The sequence below is a fragment of the Channa argus genome, chromosome 10, assembly GCF_033026475.1.
Source record: "Channa argus isolate prfri chromosome 10, Channa argus male v1.0, whole genome shotgun sequence".
NCBI lineage: Eukaryota > Metazoa > Chordata > Actinopteri > Anabantiformes > Channidae > Channa > Channa argus.
The window spans coordinates 21,612,520-21,636,549 of record NC_090206.1 but is presented as its reverse complement, the minus strand read 5'-3'; the positions used below and the strand labels follow the sequence as shown (position 1 = coordinate 21,636,549).

The following is a 24,030-nucleotide window of genomic DNA, read 5'->3' as shown; positions in this document are numbered from 1 at the left end:
ATTGCCAATTATTAACCTAGATCAGCAAAGTTGATCTGCAAATTGTTAATAGTAATTGATTATATCTGTCTAGACGCTAATTGTGCTGCTTTTCCTACTGCCTATAATGGAATATAATTATGCTGTCAGTATACTGGAAGTACCCTATAATATACTGTAGAGGAGCTAGTTGAACAGAGGCTCGAAAATTACAACCAGCCATCACTAAACACCGCAACTATTTCAGCTGTGGTTCACCAGCCCTCATCTTACACTGAAACCCGTCTACTCTACAGAAGATTTTTAGCTGAGTTAAAGTAGGTGGGGTGAATACAGTACATAGGTTTAAAGTCCTGTTTTGAAGTGGTAAACTGACATCACTGCCATCCTTGCTGTGTGTCCTCAGTGGACTGTGTGGACCCGATGTGCTCCGGTCACGGAGCCTGTCATCATGGTGAGTGCCACTGTAACCCAGGCTGGGGTGGGATCAACTGTGAGATCTTGAAGAGCACTTGTCCAGAGCAGTGCTCCAGTCACGGCACCTTCAACACCGACTCGGGAACCTGCGTTTGTGAGGCCAACTGGACAGGGGCCGACTGCTCCATAGGTCAGGTCATGTTTCACTTTCTTTTTTATCACTTTCTTTAATCAGCCCCATATAGGGCTTATTATTCATTTTGGTGCTAGAATGCTAGAGGATTGGGTTAGGATGCAGAAGGCAACGGGTTCGGATCCCACCCTACCAGGTGTGGTCCCACTCAGCCACCCAGGAGCACCTTGGTGCCGGTCCCCAGCCCGGTCAAAATGGGAGGGTTGTGGCAGGCAGGGCATCCGGCGTTCAGAACACGTTCTACTGTGGCAACTCCTGAAGGCACAACCCAAAAGCTGTTGATATTTGCTATTTTGATTCTGGGGTTTTACTGAAATTATTTTGCGGACTTCTAAAAAAATATTTTTTTTATAATGGGCCTTGATGCGGTACCTCTTCTTAAGTGCTAGTTTGTTTTAATTGCTTTATATTTAAGGCCCTCCTCTCTGCTCTCATTTGCTAGCGTGTTTGAAGTGTACCGGTGGGCCAAGCAGAGAGGTGAAGTGTGGATTAATGTGGCAGGGTGGGTTCATGGACACACAAGAATTTTTGGGGGGTAATTTCTTATACTTTTGTCACCTCACATCACGGAACTTCGGCATCGACATAACAGTAGCTTTTTTGTACAGAGTTTTAATAATATCTCAGGGTGCAACCAACAATCAATGGTCATTGCCATTTGCTTTCTCAAATATTTATTTGATCAAACAATTCAGATAAATAAATAAATATGTACCCATCACCTTTCTCTGAATTGCTTGTTTTGAGCCAAAAACAAATATATTAAATTAACCAGCACATATGACAAATAATAATAATAGGGGCATGGTGAATCTGTGGCAGAGCATTGGGTTAGGATGCAGAAGGCCACGTGTTTGAATCCCACCCCAACAGCCTGGATAAAAATGGGAGGGTTGCAGCAAGAAGGGCATCCGGCATAAAAACTCATGCAAAATCAACGGGCGGAAAGCGTCCGCTGTGGTGGCCCCTGAAGGGACAAGCCAAAAGCTGTTGATATGATAAAGAATAACAAAAAAAGCTGAAATATGAAAGCAAGGAATTTTTATCTAGAAAAAATATTCAACAACTGCTTGATTGTCAAAATAGTTTGATTAGTAGTTTTCTTTTTGTTCAGTAATTATTTTACAACTTATTCTGATGCTTTTGATAATAGAAAAATGTGACAGTGTGTTTTTATCTTCTTTAATACCCCGGAGGCCGCCAAAGATGGAACTTTTTTCCATCTTTGTGGAAGGCTATGCAGTTTGTTAAAGGGCATATTAAGCTACATAAACTTGTAATCTGTAAGGTCATGGCATTCATTCATTTATGTGAACTATTAGTGCCATTTTATTTGTACCACACCAACAAATCTTTGCAGCAGTGCAGCCAGTTTTGTAATGTTTCCTCTTTTTTTTTTTTGGTACTTTTTTGTGGGTGTAGTTTAAGTTTTAATTGGCACCAATATGTCCTGTATTTATTCCAAATACACTTCTCCCTTGCTGTGCACAGACACTGCCGACACCCGGTGTCCACTGAAGCAAATGTACAGTCTTTCAACATACAGCCTTTATTAACGGGGTGTAGTTGGAAATGATAGATCTGTATTATAGAGACACAGTGTGTCTACATGTGGGTGTCTTATTAAGACAATTATTTAACTGTATAATAGAAATAAAACTTTAAATGTGATCCAACATATGCTTTAATCCTTTCTATTTCTATGTTCTTTCTATTTTCAAAGTAAAAATCACAATTTCAAGTAAGCCAACACACTTTTTAAAATATAATTTAGCAAACATTGGAGAACATTTGATTTAAAAAAAAAAATATGTTTATATATTTTACCATTCCTGACTTAAACTGTTTTGGTTCTATATACAGCCATCCATCACTGCACAGTTAAACGTACCAAAAGTTGGGTGAGTCACATCAGTCAGTCTCCAATAGGAACGCATGAAGTAAACAAAATTATTAATTTGTGATGTCCTACTGATTTATAGCCTGGGTGTGCACCAGAACTGATAAATGGGAGCCAGACTTTTCATCTCAGCAGCTATGCACTGTAACAGTACTGCCAGCCCTGTGTTTTAACATCGCTGCTGTATAACATTCAGTTTTACTTTTCAGTTTTACGTTTATAGAGCATATAGAATTTCAGCAACACAAGAAACCTACAATGACAATTTTTGATAATGAGGATGTGCTGTTAAGAAGCGCGTTTAGAAGAGTCAGTACAAACTTTGTTTTTTAGTAATTTTCCACATGACGGCAACATGAAATGTTGACACAACATGAACACACTAAGGCGCCTTGAAAGGTCTAACATTTTCCAAGCAGGAGAAAGAAAGTAATCTGAACTGACAGCAGGAAACAAACTCAAAACAAAAGCTTTCACAGCTACGAAGAGACAGATGTTGACATCTGGTAGCCAGGAGTCACTCATGCTTAAAAAGACTTGTATAACAAAAGAAATGACTGAGGACAAACCTCAGTCTGGGCTGCGCGTCGTATTTAATCCCTGCATTTTGCACTTTTTACTACAGTAAAGTAGTACAATAGGTCGGTGATTTTTGCCTACATCCAATTACAAGAACAGATAGAAACATGCAAATCCCTGTGAGAATTACAAGTTTTGTTTTGCTTTTAGTTAGAACCCAAACAAAATAAAATAAATTAAAAACAAATCCAACTGCTCCATTATGTTTGGGACTAAATAAATCAAACTGTGAGTGTGATCACACCCTTTAAGTTTGGTAATCAACACTTGTAGCAAGAGTTAGTTTGAAAGTGAACATATGTTAACAAGGCTTTGACTCCACACATTGCTCTTGTGCAATCCAGCAAATGCTCTTTTTGGAATGTGACACGAATGTGTGTTGTGTTTAAATAGACTTATAGATTTGTTCATTTTGTAAAGCTCCCAGTTGGAGCAGCTTCAGTTTTTTCTTTCGAGCAGAGACAATCACGTATTCCCATCTGCTCACAGCAGTACTTCTTCATTTGGTACCAGCTTTGTATTCAGCAGGTTTGCCTTTCAACACAGGTAGGTGACATGTTAGTTCAAAGGCTGGCCCCTCCCATCTGTTATCTGTGCCTGAGATGCTGGTGATTTATGCTCTGTTTCCCCCCTGCAGAAGAGACTCATTCTCTGTGTTAAACCGTGAGAGAAACACAATGGCTATACTGAGTCAAACAATTAGAAGTAGAAGTTGCACTTTGTTTCTGTCAGAGTAAAAGGCTGTTGAATATATTTCTCTTGGTTTAAATTCAATAGTAAATTAAAGCACAAGGAGTCTGATGGTAAGTTTGAGATGATAGATGTGTGTGCAGACCTTTTGAAGCTGCATGAAGCCTGTTTGGTCTGTTCCCAAGACGGAAGAATGATTGTTTAGTCGAACAAGGCTTTTTTTTTTCTTTGTGTCTTATTTTATTTCCTTTTTTTAAAGGGAGGTCATTTGTTATTCAGTTAAAGCTTTAGAAATTCCAGACACAATCCTCTCACTCAGCAAGATTTCTCGCCGCCCATCGATAGCGGGCCTGATGAGGCTGGCCTCGGCACAGTCCGAGAGTTAGAGAGTTTAGCCACCTGGGTGGGTGTAGGATTCCTTCTTAATTAATGCCGTGGTTCTTCTTCAATTAAATAAACTTTAATTAACAAATAGCGTAGCATGGATCGACTGCACACAACCCCTACCCAGCTCAAGTCAGGGGCATGTTAAAGGCAGATAAACACTTTTGCACTAATGAAAAATTGATTGCATAGATTCTATGGCAAGGAGGTATCCCCATAGAATCGAATGACTCCCCTCCAGAGGCATGCTTAATATTCTACAGTGTCTGCTTGACTTAATCAGAACCATCCAAGGTCTCTCAATCGAAGAAAAACTCTATTTAGGGAGCTGGAAACAGACAGTTAAAAGAGCCTGAGTAAAGGAGATGAGTATGGGTAAGGCAGTGGCTTAAAAAAAAAAAAAAAAAAGACTAGATATTTTATCCATTTCTCGTTACAGTTTGGGCAGTGGAATGATGTCCCTCGGGTATTTTGCTCTCCCTGAGGGCTATATACCAAGTTGGTCCAGACAAGACACAAACTTTTTGGTTATGGGGCTATATATATTTCCTAGTAACATCTAGTCACTTAAAATTTGAGGTCATACTTGAGTTCCTCTCCTCTAGCACACTGACGGCTATTGTCACAGCAGAGAGCTTTTATGGATCTTCTGTTCAGAAGCTTCAATAGAAGCTCTTGGTTCCAGTAAATAAACATTATTTCTACTTAAACAGCCATAACAGCCATAGCTCATTTAATATTAGCCTGATACGGAGTGATTTATTCACCGGCCATGGATTCAATCTCTTGAATTTAACTTTTGTAATATTTCAAATGAAATTCAGACAAATTCATAACAGCTTCTCAGTCTTTTAAGGAAAACATGTTAATCTAACATCTCTGAGTCAGGACATGATAATCTTCCTACATCTATATCCGTCTTCTCAGTCTGCCAAAATTTCATGCAAATGAGCCTTCAGAATATTTAAAACCTGAAAAAAAGTGGTTGTTTTTCAAGCTTTTTATTTATTAATTTTTTTTCAAACTGTAATTGCTGCGCCGTATTGTTCTTGTGCTCTGAATTTAGATTTTTTTAAGTGATGACAGGTTTTGTTTAATTTCCGGGCCTCTGTACTCATGAGAAAATAAAGTGGCCTATAAAATTATTCAGATAAAGAAGACTTAAAAGTGGCTGCAGAAACAAGAATGACGATAATAACCTGTATTGCTTGTGTGTGTACGTGGAAGAAAAGAGCATTGTCTTTTATTCTTGGGTAATTATTCAGAATATACTTGCATTTTGTGATAAGCTTTGATGTCATTTCAGATGGTAAAAAGTGGCTGTTACACGGATTGCACCGTTTGCCGATAAGCGAATTAAAGTCATCCATAACTTGTTGCTGAGTAGAGTTTACATAAAATGGATTTAAACTGATGCATAAATATCACCCGTTTACTATTATAAGAACACATATCAGAGCGCAATGTGTTTCTTTTTGATGTTCTCTTTAAAGTTTTATCTCTTCAAAACACACTCATTACATTTGAATTACTTTTAATGCAATCTGGGGGCACTGCATTGTTGTGCTATATTATAGAAAACACAGATTAAATGTCAAGTGCAGAGAATTTAAGGGACTTCATTACTGCCTTAACCCATGGAAGTAATAACACTATGAATAAAGATTAATATTTTAAAAGAACAGATATCCTCTTTTTTTCCAAACCATCAATTGTATACTTTGGTTAAGTTTCAGTGGCAATAAAAGTTGATTCATTATTCTATTTCTGTAGAGTTTCAATGCCTTGAAATCTCGTATGTCAACTGACTTTACATTCATTTAAAAAAAATTAATTGTGTACAACTAGTCTATTGAGATCCATAAAGCAAGAGAAAGCAGCAAAGGAGTGACATTTTCCATGTAAAATGATGCGTTTTAAACGTCCTTCGCAGTTATTTTGAGTCTCTTCTGATGAAATGCTACCAACCGTTGCGGTAGCTGCCTAAACACAGTGCTGAGGAAGAGCAATGAAACGTTCACAGATAAACTTATTGGCCCACTTTAGTCGAGGGATCCACCAGTTCTCAGCAAAAAGCAGAGAGTTTTTCAGTAGTGGCAGATGCACCTACGTACACGGAATACAAAATTCATCACCACAGAAGGAAAGAAATAGCCTTTTTAGAGAACAGAAGCTACATGTCCCTATGGCTTTTTGTTTTTGTGACAGAGGTGTGTGTGGTGGACTGCGGCCCCCACGGCTCGTGCATCAGCGGTGTGTGTCACTGCGAGGAAGGCTGGACAGGACCAGAATGTGAGCAGAGGGACTGTCACCCACGCTGCATCGACCACGGAGTCTGCCGAGAGGGCAAGTGTGACTGCCACCAGGGCTGGACCGGTGAACACTGCACCATCGGTGAGCCACGATGACACATGCAGCACTCTACACCTACACACACTTGACAGAAGGGCACGAACTACAGAGACATTACATTTATAGGTAGGCTTAAAAGGGCAACTTTGGAGTGTAAATGTCAGAACTTTCAGTGCAGCTTCAAGCATCTGTTGGAAGGACGCAGATCATAGCTACCTTCTCCAACAATCACATTTATACGATAATGTAGCCTTAAGTACTTTCTGGTGATATTTGCAGTTGTTAGAAGGAAACTGCTGGTTCTTGCAGTTCAGTTTTCCACCAAATATCTTCACTTGTATCTTAATCCTGAAATTTTTTTTTCTTCAATATATGTTGATCAGTTCACATTTACTGAAATACTGTATTTACTGGAAGTATTGAAGTATCTCCAGGTATTGGGTGTGTGTGTGTGTGTGTGTGTGTGTGTGTGTGTGTGTGTGTGTGTGTGTGTGTGTGTGTGTGTGTGTGTGTGTGTGTGTGTGTGTGTATACACACACACACACACACACACATTCAAATTTTAGATTACAAGTATTAATTTCAATAAACCCTTTTTTTCATATATTGCATTTTTCCAGAATCAATGTACAATTTTTTAAATTACCAACATTGACCAACAATGTGTAACAACATAAACATAAAGTATTAATGCTGATTCAAGTTATTTAAATGAACACTCTTATGATATGAATGATATGAAGTATACAGTGTGTGTTCGGTAATTAAATTTCCTTTTTATTTTCAGGTCTTTTATTTGTAATAGAGTATAGTTACATTGTAATGTTACTCCTTTTACATAAGTCAAAGCTTTACACACTTCTATTACTTGGCATGTTGATTTACTTATTTAATTTTCTGTTACTTGCTGATTTATCTGTTGGTTGTGCTCCAGTTTTTCTTTGCCCCCATAACTTCAAAAGATGCGGTAAATGAAGCTGTTTCATTCAAATGGTTATGTGTTAAAACCCATATTCAATTATGGCAATAGACAGAGTTTAATCCAAAATTAATTTTCAGTTCAAAATGTTGCAAAATATATCTTCTATTAAACCAAAAGGCAGCTCTCCCAGTGAAATGAAAAGGAAAAAGTGGTATACCCTTGGCTTTGACCAGCTGTACTTGACTTTTTTCTCTTTTCAAAATCATTGTTTTTGCAACATTTCACATCAACTTTGTAATTTCTCTATCATGCATTATATATTCCACCTTTTAGTCTGGTGAAGTGATGCTCATGTATTAGCGAGTCAAGGGCAGGTATTTAGGGAGACGAAAAGCCACGGGTAGGCCTCTTTGGAATATTATTTTTCTGAAATGGCAGTGCTTCACCTGGCATTAATGAGGATAATGAGTTCTGAGATGTCACTTCCTATTGACCTTCAGCTCAAACTTCCTCGACATCTTACCCCCTGTCAAAGGTCTTGTAGTTAAACCCTGACACGCCGCGTCAAACAGCATTCCCCCAAGTGTCATCTCCAACCTCTCAATGATGACATATTCCCTGTGGATAAAAAGATCTGGCACTCCAAACTATTGAGCCCTAATTATGTATTTACAAGTTCTCTCATCACCAATCCCTGCTCCATCTATTGCTGATCCATCTCTGAGGGGACAGAAGATTGCAGTGAGGGAATTGTCGCAGGGTCACATTCCTGATCGTATTAATCTTTCCTTCTCAGGGCCAACTGTGCACCATCCATTTTCTCTTTCTTCTCCCCTGTTTAAGGCTCCTGTCAGAAAAGTAACTCCTTGCTTTGGATGCAGTGGGGATGAATAGGCAGTGCGTTACCTTTTCTTGGAGAACCGGGAGCTTATTTTGTCTTTCAAACCCTGAATAACTGCCATTTGCACAAAGCGCCTTTTAATCACATTACATGGCCAGAGCTTGAATAGAGGACTTCCTCGGCCATTCTTTTGTCACAAGCATCTAGATCCTGTTTTATATGCAAGGCTTAACCCATTGTTGCTGCTTTCTCAGCGCTGCAGTTTACCACTAAGGTGTTTTTGATTCGTCTTAGTGTACTGCTGCTTCATTGCTGTGCAGTTGTTGAAATCACTGAAGTGGAGATGACAGTAAAATTGCAAAAGGAAGAAAAGAAAAGTTTAACATTCTGCTTCATGATGGATTCATATTAGAGTGAGGTTCAGACTACACCCCACCTGACAAACAGACAGTAAAGCGGGCCCAAATGAAACTGCTGTATATACTCTGAAAACAAAGAATGTTTCAACACTCAGATATCAAAAAACAGTGTGTTCTCCTTTGTGCTAGCCTGTCTGGGTTTGGCAAAGCAAAACAGATGGAGAGTGTTAACAATGAATATTTTACTGAACTTAAGATGCTGAATGCATTTTTTTTGTTGCTTCCCATGGACTGAAATATACAGTAATCAGCATCCAAGGAGTTTTCAGCAGAGAGAGATTTTGACCATCTATAATTCTGATTAATCACTTGCTGTTTTTAATTAACATCTACACTCTGGGTTTGTTAAATTCTGGATGTTTCTTCACTGTAACTAAACTATTAATCTATTCTTCTAAATCTGCAGCTTCTGTGTCTTTTGTCTCTCTCACTCGCAAATCAATTTTCCACTTTTTCTTTTTTTCCACATTTGTCATTTGCCTAACTCCTACTTATATCGAATCTCTTTTCTATTTTGTGTCTGTATGCCTGTCTGCCTACCTATCTGTATCTTCCCAACTCCCTCTTGGCTTACATGTATAGCCTTGGATTCCAGAGTATCAGGTAAAAAACACTTTTCACTTTGCTTAAGCATTATACAATTCATATGACGATTTCTGATCCAACTAAAGACCTTTATTTTGCTTTAATAAAAATGTGAACTCTGATTAAAAAAAAAGAAAAAGGTAGACTCGCAGCTTTCCTCTCTTTCAGTAATATCAGCCATATCCTGTCAATTATGCTTAGTATTAGCTATTCAGCTCGATCACCGTAACGACTGTTTACATACACAGTCGCGAGACTGAAATTAGAGCAGAAGCTAAAACGTGGCAAAGGCAACAATAATCTTCGGGGAAACTACCTGCAAAGCTTCTTTTCCAAACCTATAAACCAAGTTGGCAGGTACATCAGCTTTATGCCAGCAAGCGTTTCCACTTTTTGTGCTCCCTGTAAGTTACAATAAGTAAATGTGTTTGTCAGTTTTAGTTCTCTGCCACCACAGAGATAAGTAATTTTCTTTTCCAAATGTTTCCCTTTCCTCGGTTGTGTAATAGGAGCAGTCAAGATAGGATATAAAGGTAAATTGAACCACTACCCCCCCAAGGGAGATTGTCACAAACAATCCCTCCCTGCTCTCTGTCTTTCCTAGCACGGCGTATATACACCTGTTCTATGTCCGAGTCAATCATAATGTTTCTGCTGTGATCCTGCTCCCCCGATATGTCCCCTCATCTCCTGTCCGTCTTAACCAGTTTCACACCAGACTCCACGGTCCCTTCTCTCCTCCACCCCCTCCCACTGTCTAATACCCTGTGTCTGCCAGAATAAGTGCCCCAAACTGGTGTGGTTTAGTCATGTTTCGGCTCCCTGTCTTCACCCTCCGCTAGAAGGAATGCGATCTGGCAGCAAGTGCTCTGTTTCCTGTAAATGTAGAGACTCCCTCTTCTTCCCACACTTCTTCCCCTATTTACATATATACGTCCCTTTCCCTTTGATGTTGCTGTTACTTCACATGAGTGTTTCTAACATCAGCAGTGGGGCTACTTCAGCTTTAATTATTTTCAGTCAAAAGCAATGAAAGTTCCAAGACAGGAGCTGTTTTTCAGCCTCCTAAATGGGATTTGAGCAACTTTGAACTTGGACTCCTTCACATCTTGATTTAATTACAAAAAAACTCCAAAAATTGTTTGAATTTGGCTCTGAGGCAAGCTTTTCTTCATGAGGAAACTCATGCAACCACACTGCAAGTCAAACTTTATTGTAAATACAGAACAATTTAAGATTTAATGACAATTTGACCCGGCATGCGTTCATTGTGTCTTCATTGGCCTATAACAGTTTAAACACCTCAGCAGATTTTCACATTTTTTTATTTATTTTTTTTTTTTGGTTGTCTCACACATTTCCCTTAACACGGTCCAGATGCTCATGTGAAACGACTGTAACCCCTCACACCCTCACCCACATCCCCAGTTCTGTCAGAGGTGTACATACTGTATGTTCACTCAATACTGTCCTATACCATGTTTGTCCCTCCTTCCCCTCTCCACTCTAAATGGCCCCCTTTGCTCTTGTCTTCTCCCACACCCTCCCCTTGTCCTCCTGATTTACTTGCTCTGACTTGCTCAGCTATTTGACACGTACATGATGTGTTGACAGACGGCTGCCCTGGGCTGTGCAACAACAACGGGAGATGCATCCTGGATCAGAACGTCTGGCACTGCATCTGCCAGTCAGGATGGAGAGGGCTGGGATGCGATGTGGCGACTGAAACTCTCTGCTCAGATGGCAAGGATAACGAGGGAGGTAGGAAGAAGTAAAAGGCTTGTACAAATAGTCTTTTTGCTTTGCAAAAACTATCGCAAAAACTGTATCTCTTATTGTGCCAGACAGAAATTGGCTTTGATGTGGCTCCTCGGTGACAGTGCAAACAAAACAAGTCAATCATACATAAAACATTACTGGCAATAATATGCAAATGCTGTAGCAGAGCAGATTGTCAAACAGCATGATTTCAAATGTTTTATAGATCAATTTTAAGAGTAGTTGAGGCTGTATATTAATTGGCGACAAACACAGTTGTTAGAAAACTGCTGCTTAGCCTGATCAACAAAGCCTAGAACTTTTGAGGTTGATAGTAGTTGTCTTAGGTGACTTTCATGTCAGCTCGGGATCTCTGCTGTCACCGTAATGAACCTTAGTTCACATTAGAAGTCATCTGTGTGCTCCAGAGCTTAACCTAGTAATGGAGATGCTCACTCATTTCCTTCCTCAAACCCTAACGCATCCAGGTCAACAAAGCTTCCCTCCTTGACTTAGCTGTCCCTCCTGTTTTCCAGATGGGCTCGTCGACTGCATGGACCCAGACTGCTGCACTCAAATCTCCTGCCAGGGTCAGACCTACTGTCGCGGCTCGCCTGACCCCACTGCCATCGCAGGCCAGGGCCAGAGTTCAGCCGCGCAGCCCACGTCCAAGGGCTTTTATGACCATGTCAGCTTTTTGATTGGTCCCAGTGGCAGTCACGTGATACCCTGGGATAACCCGTTCAACAGCAGGTAAGCAGCTTAATGAATTACTGACAGCTCTTTCATTATTTGGATCACGCTAGCTGTTTGCTGTCTAATTACCAGTTGGGGAGCGGGACTTGTTTGTGCAGCCACTCCAAAACGTCAAAGAATCTCACATCTCTTTGTCTTTGCAGTCACACTGACAAGTGTATTTACAGTGTTGTCGCTACCACAAGCATATTTGTTTTCTTTTTCTCAAACCAAGATTACGGGTGAACTCAGGCATCGCTAAAACCAGTTCTTACATCAGTAAAAACATGAAGATTAGGTTTCTTTCAGCGTGATAACAGAGCCATGTGGGTTTCCTAATGGGAAAGGGATGTATATCTTATCATAAACTACTTTTTTTTTTGATCATCAATGGAATCATGATCACACAGTATACTTCAATATCTGAGAACAGCACGCTTAAATAGACTTCTCTTTGATATTAGCTAGAAAGGGTTTCTTCCTAGAAACTGCCTTTCCAACAGAAAACCACATTAAATCAGTCCCATCACAGAGAGTCTGCAAAGAGCCAAAAACTTAATGTTGTTTTGCACTATAACATCAAAGGAGAAAATGTAATTTTTTTTTGTTTTGTATGTTGTCACTTGGTTCAAAATCTATAGAAATCACACCTATTGTTGCTCTTATGCAATATGTAATTTGATGCATTTTCCATTTAGGACAATTTCAAGTTCTTTCTTTAGTTTGACAGCTTATAAAGGTGCTGTTTTCTGTTTTGTTGCAAAGTAAATTGCTGCAAAGTGCTTTTCTCTGCTTTTCTTTGTGGATGGTAATGGTAATGTTTGTTGGTCCATCACTTTGGTTCAGACTTGAATATGTCTGGAAGAGCTACTGGATGGATTGCCATCACATTGTGTAGCACTCAGGATAAAATGTAGTCACTTTGTTGATTCATCAACGCTGGCATCATCAGGTGAAAAACTCTAATAAACTACTCAAAGTATTTTATGACTAAATACCTAATTAATGACATCTCTGTCAGCTTTACCTGTGCTTACCTGATGAGCACATGTTGGCATGGTAACGCTTGAGTAGCAAGTTATCATAGTGCACAATCTCACTGGGCCCTGTTTTTTCAAACATCTATTACAAAGTTCGATTTATCATGATCCAGCATGTGTTGATTTTTCCAAACATACCTGCCAACTCAAACCTACCCAGAGCAGGCTTATTCATTATTCTTTATTAAGTTTAGTAAGTGTAAATGAACATGTTGCATTTAAACTGTTTCCATTTAATCATCCGAGTGACGATAATAGGATGTGAGCTAATAATTCAGAAAGTCTAAACATGGCCACTGTATATACACTCACTGGCCACTTTATTAGGTACACCTGTACACTCTAATGTAGTCCAATACAGTCCAATGTATGTGTGTGTGTGCAGACGAGTCGTAGGATTACACTTTTCGCTCATTAAAGAATGTGTTACTTTAAGTTAATTTATCCACAATAAAGTTTTCACAGTTGAGGCTACAAGTTGGCTACACAGGCGCCAGTTTGGAAAACATTCTTTTGACTTTTACCTGTTCCCAGCTCTTCGATGCGCTTGGCTGTACCTGCTCTGAATATTGTCGAGACAGTCAGTACACGTGCAATAGTGGCCACAGCACGGATTCACACTTAATTTCTGGCACTTTTTGCCTCCTTTTTTTTTTTTTTGGCACTTTTGCAAGGTAACCACAAGAGTCTCTTGTTCTGCTGGTACAAAAAATGTGCTCTTTCTCTCTGGCTCTGTTTTTCACTCTGAGAATCAGTGAGAAACGCCTGATGGTTTCCATTGTTGATATACGGTCTAGTCTACAATCCACCTTTTCTTATCTACTTCTCTATTTGAAGAATTCATGAAGCTGGATATTTTTATCCAGGATTAAAACATCCAGCAGTACTCATTTGATCTATTTGGCGACATCCGAAGAACAGGCCCCTACAGTAGCTTCACATCAGTATGTTAGTATTATGCTAGCATGCTAACATTATCAAGCCCTGCTGTGCTAACCCCTCAGAAAGCAGCTGTCATGGCAGTATGTCGTGGTAGTCTCTGTACTTTTTATCATCTCCTTCATATTCTGCAAGACATCTGGTTGTATAATTTGTTTTCCTGTGAATATTTATTTGGAAACCCTGATAACAGTAGCTACCTAGAGGGTGGAAGTTTGTTATTGTGCTTCAAAGACATTTGAACGTTGATGAGCATGAATGAGATCTGTGACCTTCCACGTTTGGATTTGCCTTTTTACTCATGACACCTTTCAATGTGATTACACATTTTCCTTCAGCTTGTTCGGAGAGTAAAAGTTTAATCATGTTTTCCAAGGTAAAGATATATTTTGCTATAAAGTGGGGAAAAAAAGGCCTTATCCAATAAAACAGCTACCACAATGCATCAACGTGCAAAATGAGGAGACAGTTATATTTTTCACAAAAACCTTAGTGCTCTGCCACATCTGTTCCGACTCATAAGTAGAGTTTGTTTTGTGAGTGATGGAGAGGGAAATGATTGCCAACTGTGTGCGAAAGGCTTTGGGAATATTTCATCCAATAGTTTAAAGTAATCCTTATGTAAATAGCATGCTTTACTGAAAATATAGAATGAGGCAATACCCCACCACCACCACCACCCAGCTGGGTTCTTCGTAATCCTCATCCTCATTGTCTTCAGCTTACTGTCGATTTCGTGTCTGGCAGTGGCATTAGCTCTCTTCCTCAAATTATTCACTTGCTTTTTTTTATCTCCTTGTAGAAGTTTTATAGTCAAAACATCATGGTGCATTTGAGAAGCTCAGCAAACACTCATACAACTTAATTTGACAAAATTAATTACCTTTTTTTTTTTTATTGTATCTTATCAGCACAAACACTGCAGAGATTCAATCATTTTTGGAAGGAGTGCTATAACGAAGTAGAATTTAGTAGTAGCAGAGTTTGTTTGGAGACCGAAATTTTTCAAACATTCATTTGAGGTTATAGGGTGAATAATTTATTGACAGCCTTTGCAGAGTATACATTATAAAAAAAGTCCCTGACACATGGGAACAATGCCGGCGGAACATCAAGACTTCCAACAGCCGACAGTATCTGATATCTAACAACACTGAGATGAAAAACACTTAGAGGTCATCGCGCTCCTGTTTTTTAAGAAGCTATTGTGTAAGCCAAAAGCGAGGAAACAGTTTTGAGTGTGTGGTCAAGTTTCAGAACTCGGCAGTAAAAGTGTATCTCATATAGCATAGAGAATAAAACATGTGTTGTGGTTTAGCTGCCTCCCGCCGCCTTCCCCTGCCTCTCTAGTCCCCCAGCTGTATCACATGTACCCACACAAGTCTCCCAGTGGGTTTTCAGATGTTGTTTTTCTACAGCCTGCATGAGACAATGACAGATAAGAATGCATGAATTATATGATTCATTTCTAGGGTCTCAGCAGGTGGTGTGACTTGGCGTTTGTAGGAGGGTTCAGCTCTTGTAGCATCCGTCTGCCTCTCAAAAGATTAATAGAGACACAGGAAAGAAAGAGTGAACCTTCGCCGAGGCTCTTAAGTGGCCTTGTTCCCTGAGCCGGTAAATAAAGGATGGGAGAGAGTTGTGCCTGGCATGGAGCGGGAGCAAAATAACAGGGGCTGAGGTTGTTGATCATCCCTGTCTCATATACGTAATGACCTGGAGATAAAGTGGCAAAATGAGACATCTTTTGCCCACCAGTGACAAATGCAGAGGGAACACTTAAAATTCTGCTCCGTGGTTGAGAACTGGGGAACGATTGAATGTTGATAGAGAAATATAGCATTGTCTCCCCCTCTTCCCTTGAAACAAAGGACTGACTTAACAAATTGCTTCACACTTAACAATATGTGAAAGAGAAACCGTGTTGAGGTAAGCTTTACCTGGAGGGCATGCAGTCGTGTTAAGTAATCGCCGAGGATATCTGAGGCTTTAATCATAAACGGACCTTCCATGTTTGTGATTTATGAAGCAAAAATGCCAAAGAAAATACTTTTTTTTTGCGTGAACACTGGGGAGGGGATGCTGGAGGTGGAAAGTCTTTTGACCAGAAGCAAATCCTTCTGCCAGCAAGAAAAATCGGTGTGGGGAAAGTGAATGAGTAATGTTCTCACATGCTGGACTAACTGGCATAGTGGTGCCCTTAAGCGAAGCGTTTACCCCACCCCACACACACACACACACACACACACACAAACACACACACACACACACACACACACACACACACACACACACACACACACACACACACACACACACACCACCCCTAGTGACACTGCTTTTTGCCCAGCAATAGGAGGGAGGTTACCAGGTGTGAATGTACATAAAAATTCTGGTGGGCAAGAGGAGCCTTGTACATTTATTGATTTTAGTTTATTTTTTATTTTTTTGAAGAGGACTTTTTTTTTTTTTCATCAGTAGGCTTCAAAGTAACAAAACACTTCAGATTTAGACTTTCACTGCTGAACAATTAGTATTTTCTGAATTCAAATTGTGTATTCTTTTCACATCTCTGCTATTTCTGACTTCACCCTTCTAAACTGCTTTGGCGACTCTCTTTTGCATCGTGGCATTGTGCGTCGTCTTTTTTCAGGCCTCTCTTTTCATTGTGCTTTGTGACAGTTTGCCTCCAGCGTTGCATTTTGTTGTTTTGAATTCCTATAAAGTGCCTCTTGACACATCTGCCTCTGAGCTTTGCAACTCCTCACATCAAGAGGATATCTGTAACCAAGTTGAAGAGCTCATTCTAACACAATTCTTGTTGATATATTATCTTTCATCACAAGTATAACCACAGACATTTATCACACTAGCGAGCACAAGACGTGAGTATGACACTGACAAAAGACTTTTTTTGGAAGAAAAATACTTGCAAAGAATAATCACACTTGGATCACACCCTCTTGAAAATACAGTTTTGGAGGAATTCTTAATTGTTTGAGGGTCTAAGGACGCAGGATGTCTTGTTTACAGACCGTAAAAGATCATTAATTGTACATTTATGTTCTCAATTGTCTACATGTGATATATTTATTTTTTATTCTTTCCAAAGGTCTCTCTCGATCTCAGCGAAATTTCCTGAAATAAATAAAGCTCAGCTAACTAATTTGTTGAGGTTAGGGTGATAAAAATGCTGCGAATGTGAGAAGATCTTTGTTAGATAACGTGCTGTGTATTTTACTCTGTTTTCTGTGCTGGCCTCACAAATTGAATTGCCGCAAGAGCCATGGCTTTGTACGTTGTATCTTCTCCCCACATTATAATACTTTCAATAAAAATGGGGCTTAAACATACGAGAAACTGCATCTATTTGTGTGCGTTGGTAGAATATAAATGGTGTAATACATGTGCAAGATGATAAAAAATCTTGACAGTCCTCTGTGTCTCGAACACTACATCCCACTGAATTATGAGCTTTTAAAAGCTGTTAACAGGCACCGAGAGTTGTTCTGTAAGGTGGCATTTTCATGAATAACAACCACTGACGTGTGTGTTTCTGTAACGGTCAGTAAATCATACCTCCCTGCGTATGCTGCTGGCAAAGGGATGACTGTTGTTAGCAGCTCTGATGCCGTAGCTGCTTGTTGATGCCGGCTGGCATTGTTTGTTTACTCAGCCCTTTCTGTGTTTGTTTGCCCACACAGCCTGGCATCAGTCATCCGGGGTCAGGTCCTCACGGGAGACGGGACACCGCTGATTGGAGTCAACGTGTCCTTTCTGCACTACCCCGATTACGGATACACCATCACACGGCAAGATGGCATGTAAGGCAGTCTCTGCACACACATGCATCATGCAGGAACTCACAATGATCCATCTGTATTCATAAACGCAGATTTTCATATCCGAATAACACTGTCTTCCTTGCAGCTCGGCCTTTAGGTTCAACCTTTGCCCTTGCAATGATTTGAATGTTCCGTGCACTTCTGTCCCCAGACTTGGATGGAAAAATGTAGAAAAAGCTGTCCAGCAGTGGGAGAGTCACCCTAGTGAATATCCCCAAAGTGCTCAAAACAAATCGAGACAGCAGCATATTGTGCCCTAAAACAATTCCTCATGCAAATGTCACAGTGGTGGAGGCCATTTTGAACCAAGCTGTTTAAAATGCATTGAATCAGCAAGGATAGAATCAATCAGCCTGTGGTGTAGTAAAACATGGGATTACTGTCTGACCTTCTCCTGCTATTACCACAGACAGGCCCTTAATAATGGCGGTGCAAATACATACAAGACAAATGTATGTCACATATTTTATAGGAAGGGTTCGTTTCAGATGGGTTAAAGGTAGTTTTGATTTTGCAGATGTTCGTCTGAGATTGTGAACTAGGCCGCCATTCAAATCCAGCCTTTAGAGGTTGTGTTTATGTGTTGCCAGTGTGGAATAAAAGGCTTATGAGTGGCAGGGAAATTGTACAGCTGTTGTTATGAAGCACAATCCTTGGGTCCCCAGATAGCTGAGGATTAGCTGATTTCTTCAGATATTCCGCCCTGTAACTCTTCTGACAAGGAGCGTGATAAATGGTCGAGGATAATCACACTTGGTTAGCCAACAGATCCGCTCAAGAAGGGGGGCAGCATCAAAGCCTGGCCCCTTGCAGCTGTGAGCTCCCCACTGCCCAAAGTGGAGAGAGCTCAAGAAGGAAGCTGTTCTAGGTCAGCTGCACAGCTTGGCTGTCGGCACGCGTGTGTCATTCTGGGTGTGAGTGCGTGCGTGAGAGACGTGCATAAGCATTCAAATTTGTGAGTGTGTGTCTTTGTGCATGTGAATGCATGCAATGTCACCACACAGATGCTTTACCCCCTGGGTAGTGGAGCTCGCTGAATATATAGAGCAACACTTCAAAGACTTGCCCTTCATTTCCAAACCAGTAACTTTTCCCTGAGTTATATTGTACTAATTAAAAGCAGTTCACCACTGAAAAATCCCAAGACTCCAAACCAAATTCAGCCAGAAAATATCTTCTTACACCATGCCTGGTTAAACAAAAGTCATAAATTAGATTCAGTGAATGATAATATATGGAGGCTGTACCGAGGGAATACACTTGATAAGGAAAGATTTTCTCTTCCACTAAAAAAACATTATCAGGCTAGTCCTGAAATAAATATTTACTTCTTTCCACTAGACGTTCCAATATGTGACAGCCTAAGTTTTGACCGTCATTCTGGAGATAAATAGATGCAACTAAAACCACTTTCCTACATTATCGATACCCAAAGCGCTCATTCACACATTTACACACACACTCACTCACTAATGGCAGCGCAGCCCACAATTAGCCAGCCCCACCTCTGGTGGATGACCACTCTACAGTATTACAACCAACCTCTATATTTAACTTTAAACTACTCTTGCTAGCAGAAGTTCTGTACACACACCAGTCTTTCAGTCAACATTATCATTATTTTTGGTGAGATCACTTATCATTAAAAAAAATGTTTTGTTTGCTTCTGATCTCGCCCTGTCGATTTTTGATAATTTGGTGTTGTCATGTTCCCAAATCTGCTGAAGTATCATCATAACCAATAGAGATAATGGCCAAATGTTTTTTATTTTGTTTTGTTTTAACAAGCCACACCCATGTTTCCCTCTTATTACAATGTGTTTAAGGTTTGATCTCTTGGCCAATGGCGGTGCTTCTTTGACGCTGCGTTACGAACGTGCCCCCTTCCCCACGTTGCACCGCACTGTGTGGCTGCCCTGGAACGTTTACCACGTGATGGACACAGTGGTGATGAAGCGGGAAGAGAATGACATCCCCAGCTGCTATCTGACCGGCCTGATCAGGCCCAACCCCCTCATCCTGGCTACACCTCTCTCCACTCTGTACAAAACATCCCCGGAGGACAGTCCAATTATCCCTGAAACCCAGGTGAGAACGCTGTCATAGAGGTGACACGGAGACATCACATTACAAGGCTTTTATGGTCATTTTCAAATTTGTTCTTATATCTGATTGTTTTGACTGGCTTAAATAATTTGACCAATGTCGGATGCCAACACTGCAAGGTTGATATACAATACACAAGCGCAGTGTAACGATAATGCTGTAATCTTCCTTTTACCATGGCTTCTCTTGCTTATTTCAAACATAGTCAGATTTGCCTTTGAGTTTGCCTTTGAGCTTTGATTGAATTCAGCCATCTCCCCAAATACTAAGCCATAAATTGTCTCACAGCAACACTGATAAATTCGGAGGCCACATTGCATAGAGGTTACATGCCTCAGGATTTGGTTTGTATCCATTTGGCCCAAATCTGAATTGAAAATCCCTAAATGCAAAATGTTATTCTGCAGCTTTTGCTGTTTAAACTGATTAGAAAAAAAATAGATGTGTTACATTTGGGGCGGGAGAAAAATCCAAATTGCTTGGACATGTTTCAGCATGAGCACAGTGGCAGTCTCAGGAGAAAGAGGAAGACTTGTAAGTTATTAGAGTTATGATGTTCAAGCATTTTGCTCAGACTCAAATAATGAAGAATTCATTTATTGCCTGTGGAGTTGCCTCAATTTGCATATGGACTAATGTAGTCTGTGGTTTGGCATAAATAAGAAGTTATTTTTAATGTTTTGGCTGCTCAACACAAATCCGTCATTTTTGAATGTGGTTTATAGAAAATTACATGATTGTAGAGGTCTGCGTAAATGCTGAAATCTCTTAAATGATGATGATTTGTTTCAACCCTAATAGTAACAAGGAAATGCACTGCATTGTAATATTCTATAATATATAGCTTACAAACCTGTGTACTTTACAGTGTAATTAGTTTGCTGCATTAAATTCAAACTTTTGTTGCTCCTGTTAACTTAAGTCTAGTCTCCATGCTGTGTATTTAGCACAAGTCTGACTGCTAATTAAAATCCTAGGTCCTTCATGAGCAAGTGGCCATACCAGGCAGTGACCTTAACCTGGTTTACCTGAGCTCCAGGGCAGCTGGCTACAAGCCCATCCTCAAGGTGCTCCTGACCCAAGACCGGCTCCCCTTTGGTCTGATGAAGGTGCACCTGATGGTGGCCGTCATGGGCCGTCAGTTCCAGAAGTCTTTCCCTGCCTTCCCTGACCTCTCCTACACCTTCATCTGGGATAAAACAGACGCCTACAATCAGAAGGTCTTTGGCCTGGCAGAGGCTGTGGGTGAGTTCAAGCTGCGAAGCTCCTGACTGAAGATGTTGTATAAGTGCATGTTCGCAGTCAAGATGCCCACACTACCTTCAGGCAATGAACTTCGGTTGAACTTTTTCTTATCTATTATAATTAAGGATTATTTAGGCAGAGACTGCTTTTGTAGCTGTAGCAGTTGGTGTAAAATCCAGAAATCCCTCAGTGCTGTGTTTTTGAAGGCCACTGCTCTTTTGCTGACGTACTTGTTTTGCATGTATGATATTTCAGCAGCAGTGCACTGACTAAAATATTGCCTATGAGGCAGTGGCCTGAAAAATGCTATTGAGTTAATAGTCACAATAAAAATGATAAATAATGGCAAATAATAACAGAATCATTTGACTGGATCATACATAATAGAAAATCTAGAATGATTTTTAATAGATGATAATTAAAGTGTCATCTTAAGCATTGTTCATTTTGCCTTTTACTACTCACACATGCACTTTGCATCTTCACAGTTAGCAGAATATTAAGAAAAAAGCTTGAGAGAGTTTGTCAATAGTTATTGAGAAGCCTGTACAGTATGTTATCAAGAAACAACAATTAACAAGAGTCGCACATGGCTTTTGGCTGCAGTCACATCAAAGCATTTATGATATTTACCGTAATGTGCTCCATCTGAGCCGTCACTGTTTAAACAATTCGTGCCACTTTACACACAATTTTGTGTCATTGTTTATTTGCATTTACACAAGATGAAACAGAAAAATGAGAGGAGAGCACATGAAACGTAAACTGTGCAGGTGAGAGACAGAAGCCCCATGGGTCTGCTAAAATCAGCCCAGCTGGAGAAAAGTACATAGTCAAAGAGAAAGCAGAAACAGCAAATACAGAAAACAGCCACAACGTGGGCTGAATGTCTTATCGAGCACAGGCCTCATTGGTGCTGTAAGTGTCAGGTAAGGAGGTTGCAACCTTGCTCACCATAGGAATCTGCTGTCATTACTTTCAGTGTCAGTGGGATATGAATATGAGTCCTGCCTTGATGTGGTGCTTTGGGAGAAGAGGACAGCAGTGTTACAAGGCTATGAATTGGATGCCTCCACTATGGGAGGGTGGATGTTAGACAAACACCACATATTGGACATTCAGAACGGTAAGAAATGCTCATATATGCAGCGCGCGTGTGTGTGTGTGTGTCTGGAGCAGAGATATGTGGCATCTACGGGTTACAGGCAGGTGGTCTTCAACCTGAATCACGGCAATAAATACTTGAATCAAAATGAAATATGGTTCGTCATCCTGTGTGCAGATAATAGGAGAGAGTTTTGAAGGGCTGATCATTCACGGTAATGGCAGAATAAATCAGTGAGTAAATCACCAGGGTGCAGGACTCGCCGCGATTCCACGCTGCTCAGCTATTTTAGGAAGACGACGGCCCTTTGGGCTGCTCGAGAAGGCTTACGCTTTTGATGAACAGGCGTCATGTCGCATTAATTCAATAAACTAAATTAATGTCTTGCTCTGTCATCAATCAGAATCGCTTTAATCGCCAAGTACAATAAATGGACACGAGTTTGTCTTTGTCGTGCTGGTGCGGAGGCATGACAAACTCAGACATACATAATGTAACTACCACATATATACAGCGCTGAGTCACTGCTGGCTTACAGTACCAGGAGGTCAGACGCTATAATCTGGAGAATTCACTGCTATGTTAGGAGCTTGCAGGCAGTAATACAACAGCAATTATAAAAAGTGGGCCTCAGGGCAGTGTGCATTGTCAGTTTGCCAGGCTGCTGTTTTGACATTAAACCCACTCTGGCTCACAAACGTTGTTCCAGTTGTCCAACACAATTTGTGTCCCTTTCATCTTGAAAATAGTCGAGGTTACAGTGGTGGCCTTCAGCAGCCTTCAGCAGTCCTTAGTCCCACACTGCCACATTGGAGTTAGTGGCTGGATATTTAGATATTTTTTATTGTTTTGATTTGCATTAATCGTTTGTCTCCCGAGTTTTTAAAAAAAATAGCTTTAACCATCATTTGGCTGAACTTGCTTAATCATTCACAAAAGACGTGGATGGATGGTTAAATACATGGACAGATGCATACAAATCAAACTTTCAAACGGCACACAGAGATAAATATAGTATTTCTTCTGTTTCCCTGGCAACTAACGGTACTGTATATTAGAGCGTATGTGAACAACAAATACATCTGAGAAACCGGTAATTATACCTGGAGTAGTAATTTGTGTCTTTGAGCCACAGAGTCTGGGGACTTCCTTTGATGTCCCCTTCAGTGATAGCATCACTGCTGAGGACCTGGGACCTGGGCTTGGTTAGATTGATTTTTCTTCTGATGCAACTTTATTTTCATTACTGACGGAAAATGTGGAGCAGTACAAATGTTACAGCTGATGCCGTTTGTACTAGTGCAACAGTTATTTTCAATCTGCGCTCTATCAGTGTTATGCTTGTAGACATTCAAATAATGCGTTCAGTCAGGTATGTTGATAATGTGCGATTCAGCTTGGCATTGGGATGTATAATGTGGTATGTTTAACATTTAGATTGAACTGTCCTGAAATAGTTTCTCGGTAATGGTTCAGCATTTTAAGCCATAAAGTCCAAAATTATTTTTCAAATGTCATTGCCTTCTAAGAGATTCCATCAGTCTAAGGAAGATGCATTTTTCATTTAAAGGTACAGATAGAAGGATCAAATTCGCTACCATTTTTTGCTCGATCCTATTTAAACGTGAAATATTCCTTTACATGATCAGCAGGATGAGGCAATATGACCTGGAAATGTCAACATTAACATCCTTACTAAGCGCCATTATCATTCCCTAGTTTGCCTTAGTTTGCACACTAACTTATTCAGAGGTCACACTACTCACCTATCAGGGAAGAGCATGACACTGTTCTGATTCTCGTCCTTTTGTGGTGCTTGGCTGGAGCTGGAATTAAGCCGGTGACAGTCGGCCGTGGGTCAGCTTTTATGAGGCAACAGGTTGGCTATTAGGAGCTATCAACACTATGAATCCGCTGCATAGAAAGAGCTTCAGCTAGTAATTACTATGTCACTGGTAAATTTATATTTTCTTAAATAGATGGATAAATCACTTTC

At 40.2% G+C, this 24,030-nt stretch overlaps 1 protein-coding gene across 9 annotated transcripts in view; it reads left to right on the top strand.

The window, feature by feature from the left end:
- Window positions 1-24,030, top strand: part of si:dkey-237h12.3 (teneurin-3) — a 136,573-nt gene that overhangs the window by 87,035 nt on the left and 25,508 nt on the right. For 4 of the 9 annotated variants that reach the window (XM_067517761.1, XM_067517760.1, XM_067517768.1 and 1 more), the window contains 10 exons: window positions 386-586; window positions 6,351-6,536; window positions 9,259-9,279; window positions 9,771-9,794; window positions 10,876-11,022; window positions 11,556-11,772; window positions 17,438-17,557; window positions 19,405-19,666; window positions 20,662-20,929; window positions 21,912-22,055. In XM_067517761.1, coding sequence (XP_067373862.1) covers window positions 386-586; window positions 6,351-6,536; window positions 9,259-9,279; window positions 9,771-9,794; window positions 10,876-11,022; window positions 11,556-11,772; window positions 17,438-17,557; window positions 19,405-19,666; window positions 20,662-20,929; window positions 21,912-22,055 — 1,590 coding nt within the window. The remainder of the gene's footprint in view (window positions 1-385; window positions 587-6,350; window positions 6,537-9,258; window positions 9,280-9,770; window positions 9,795-10,875; window positions 11,023-11,555; window positions 11,773-17,437; window positions 17,558-19,404; window positions 19,667-20,661; window positions 20,930-21,911; window positions 22,056-24,030) is intronic. The other 5 variants (XM_067517764.1, XM_067517763.1, XM_067517767.1 and 2 more) reach the window with 4 other exon arrangements.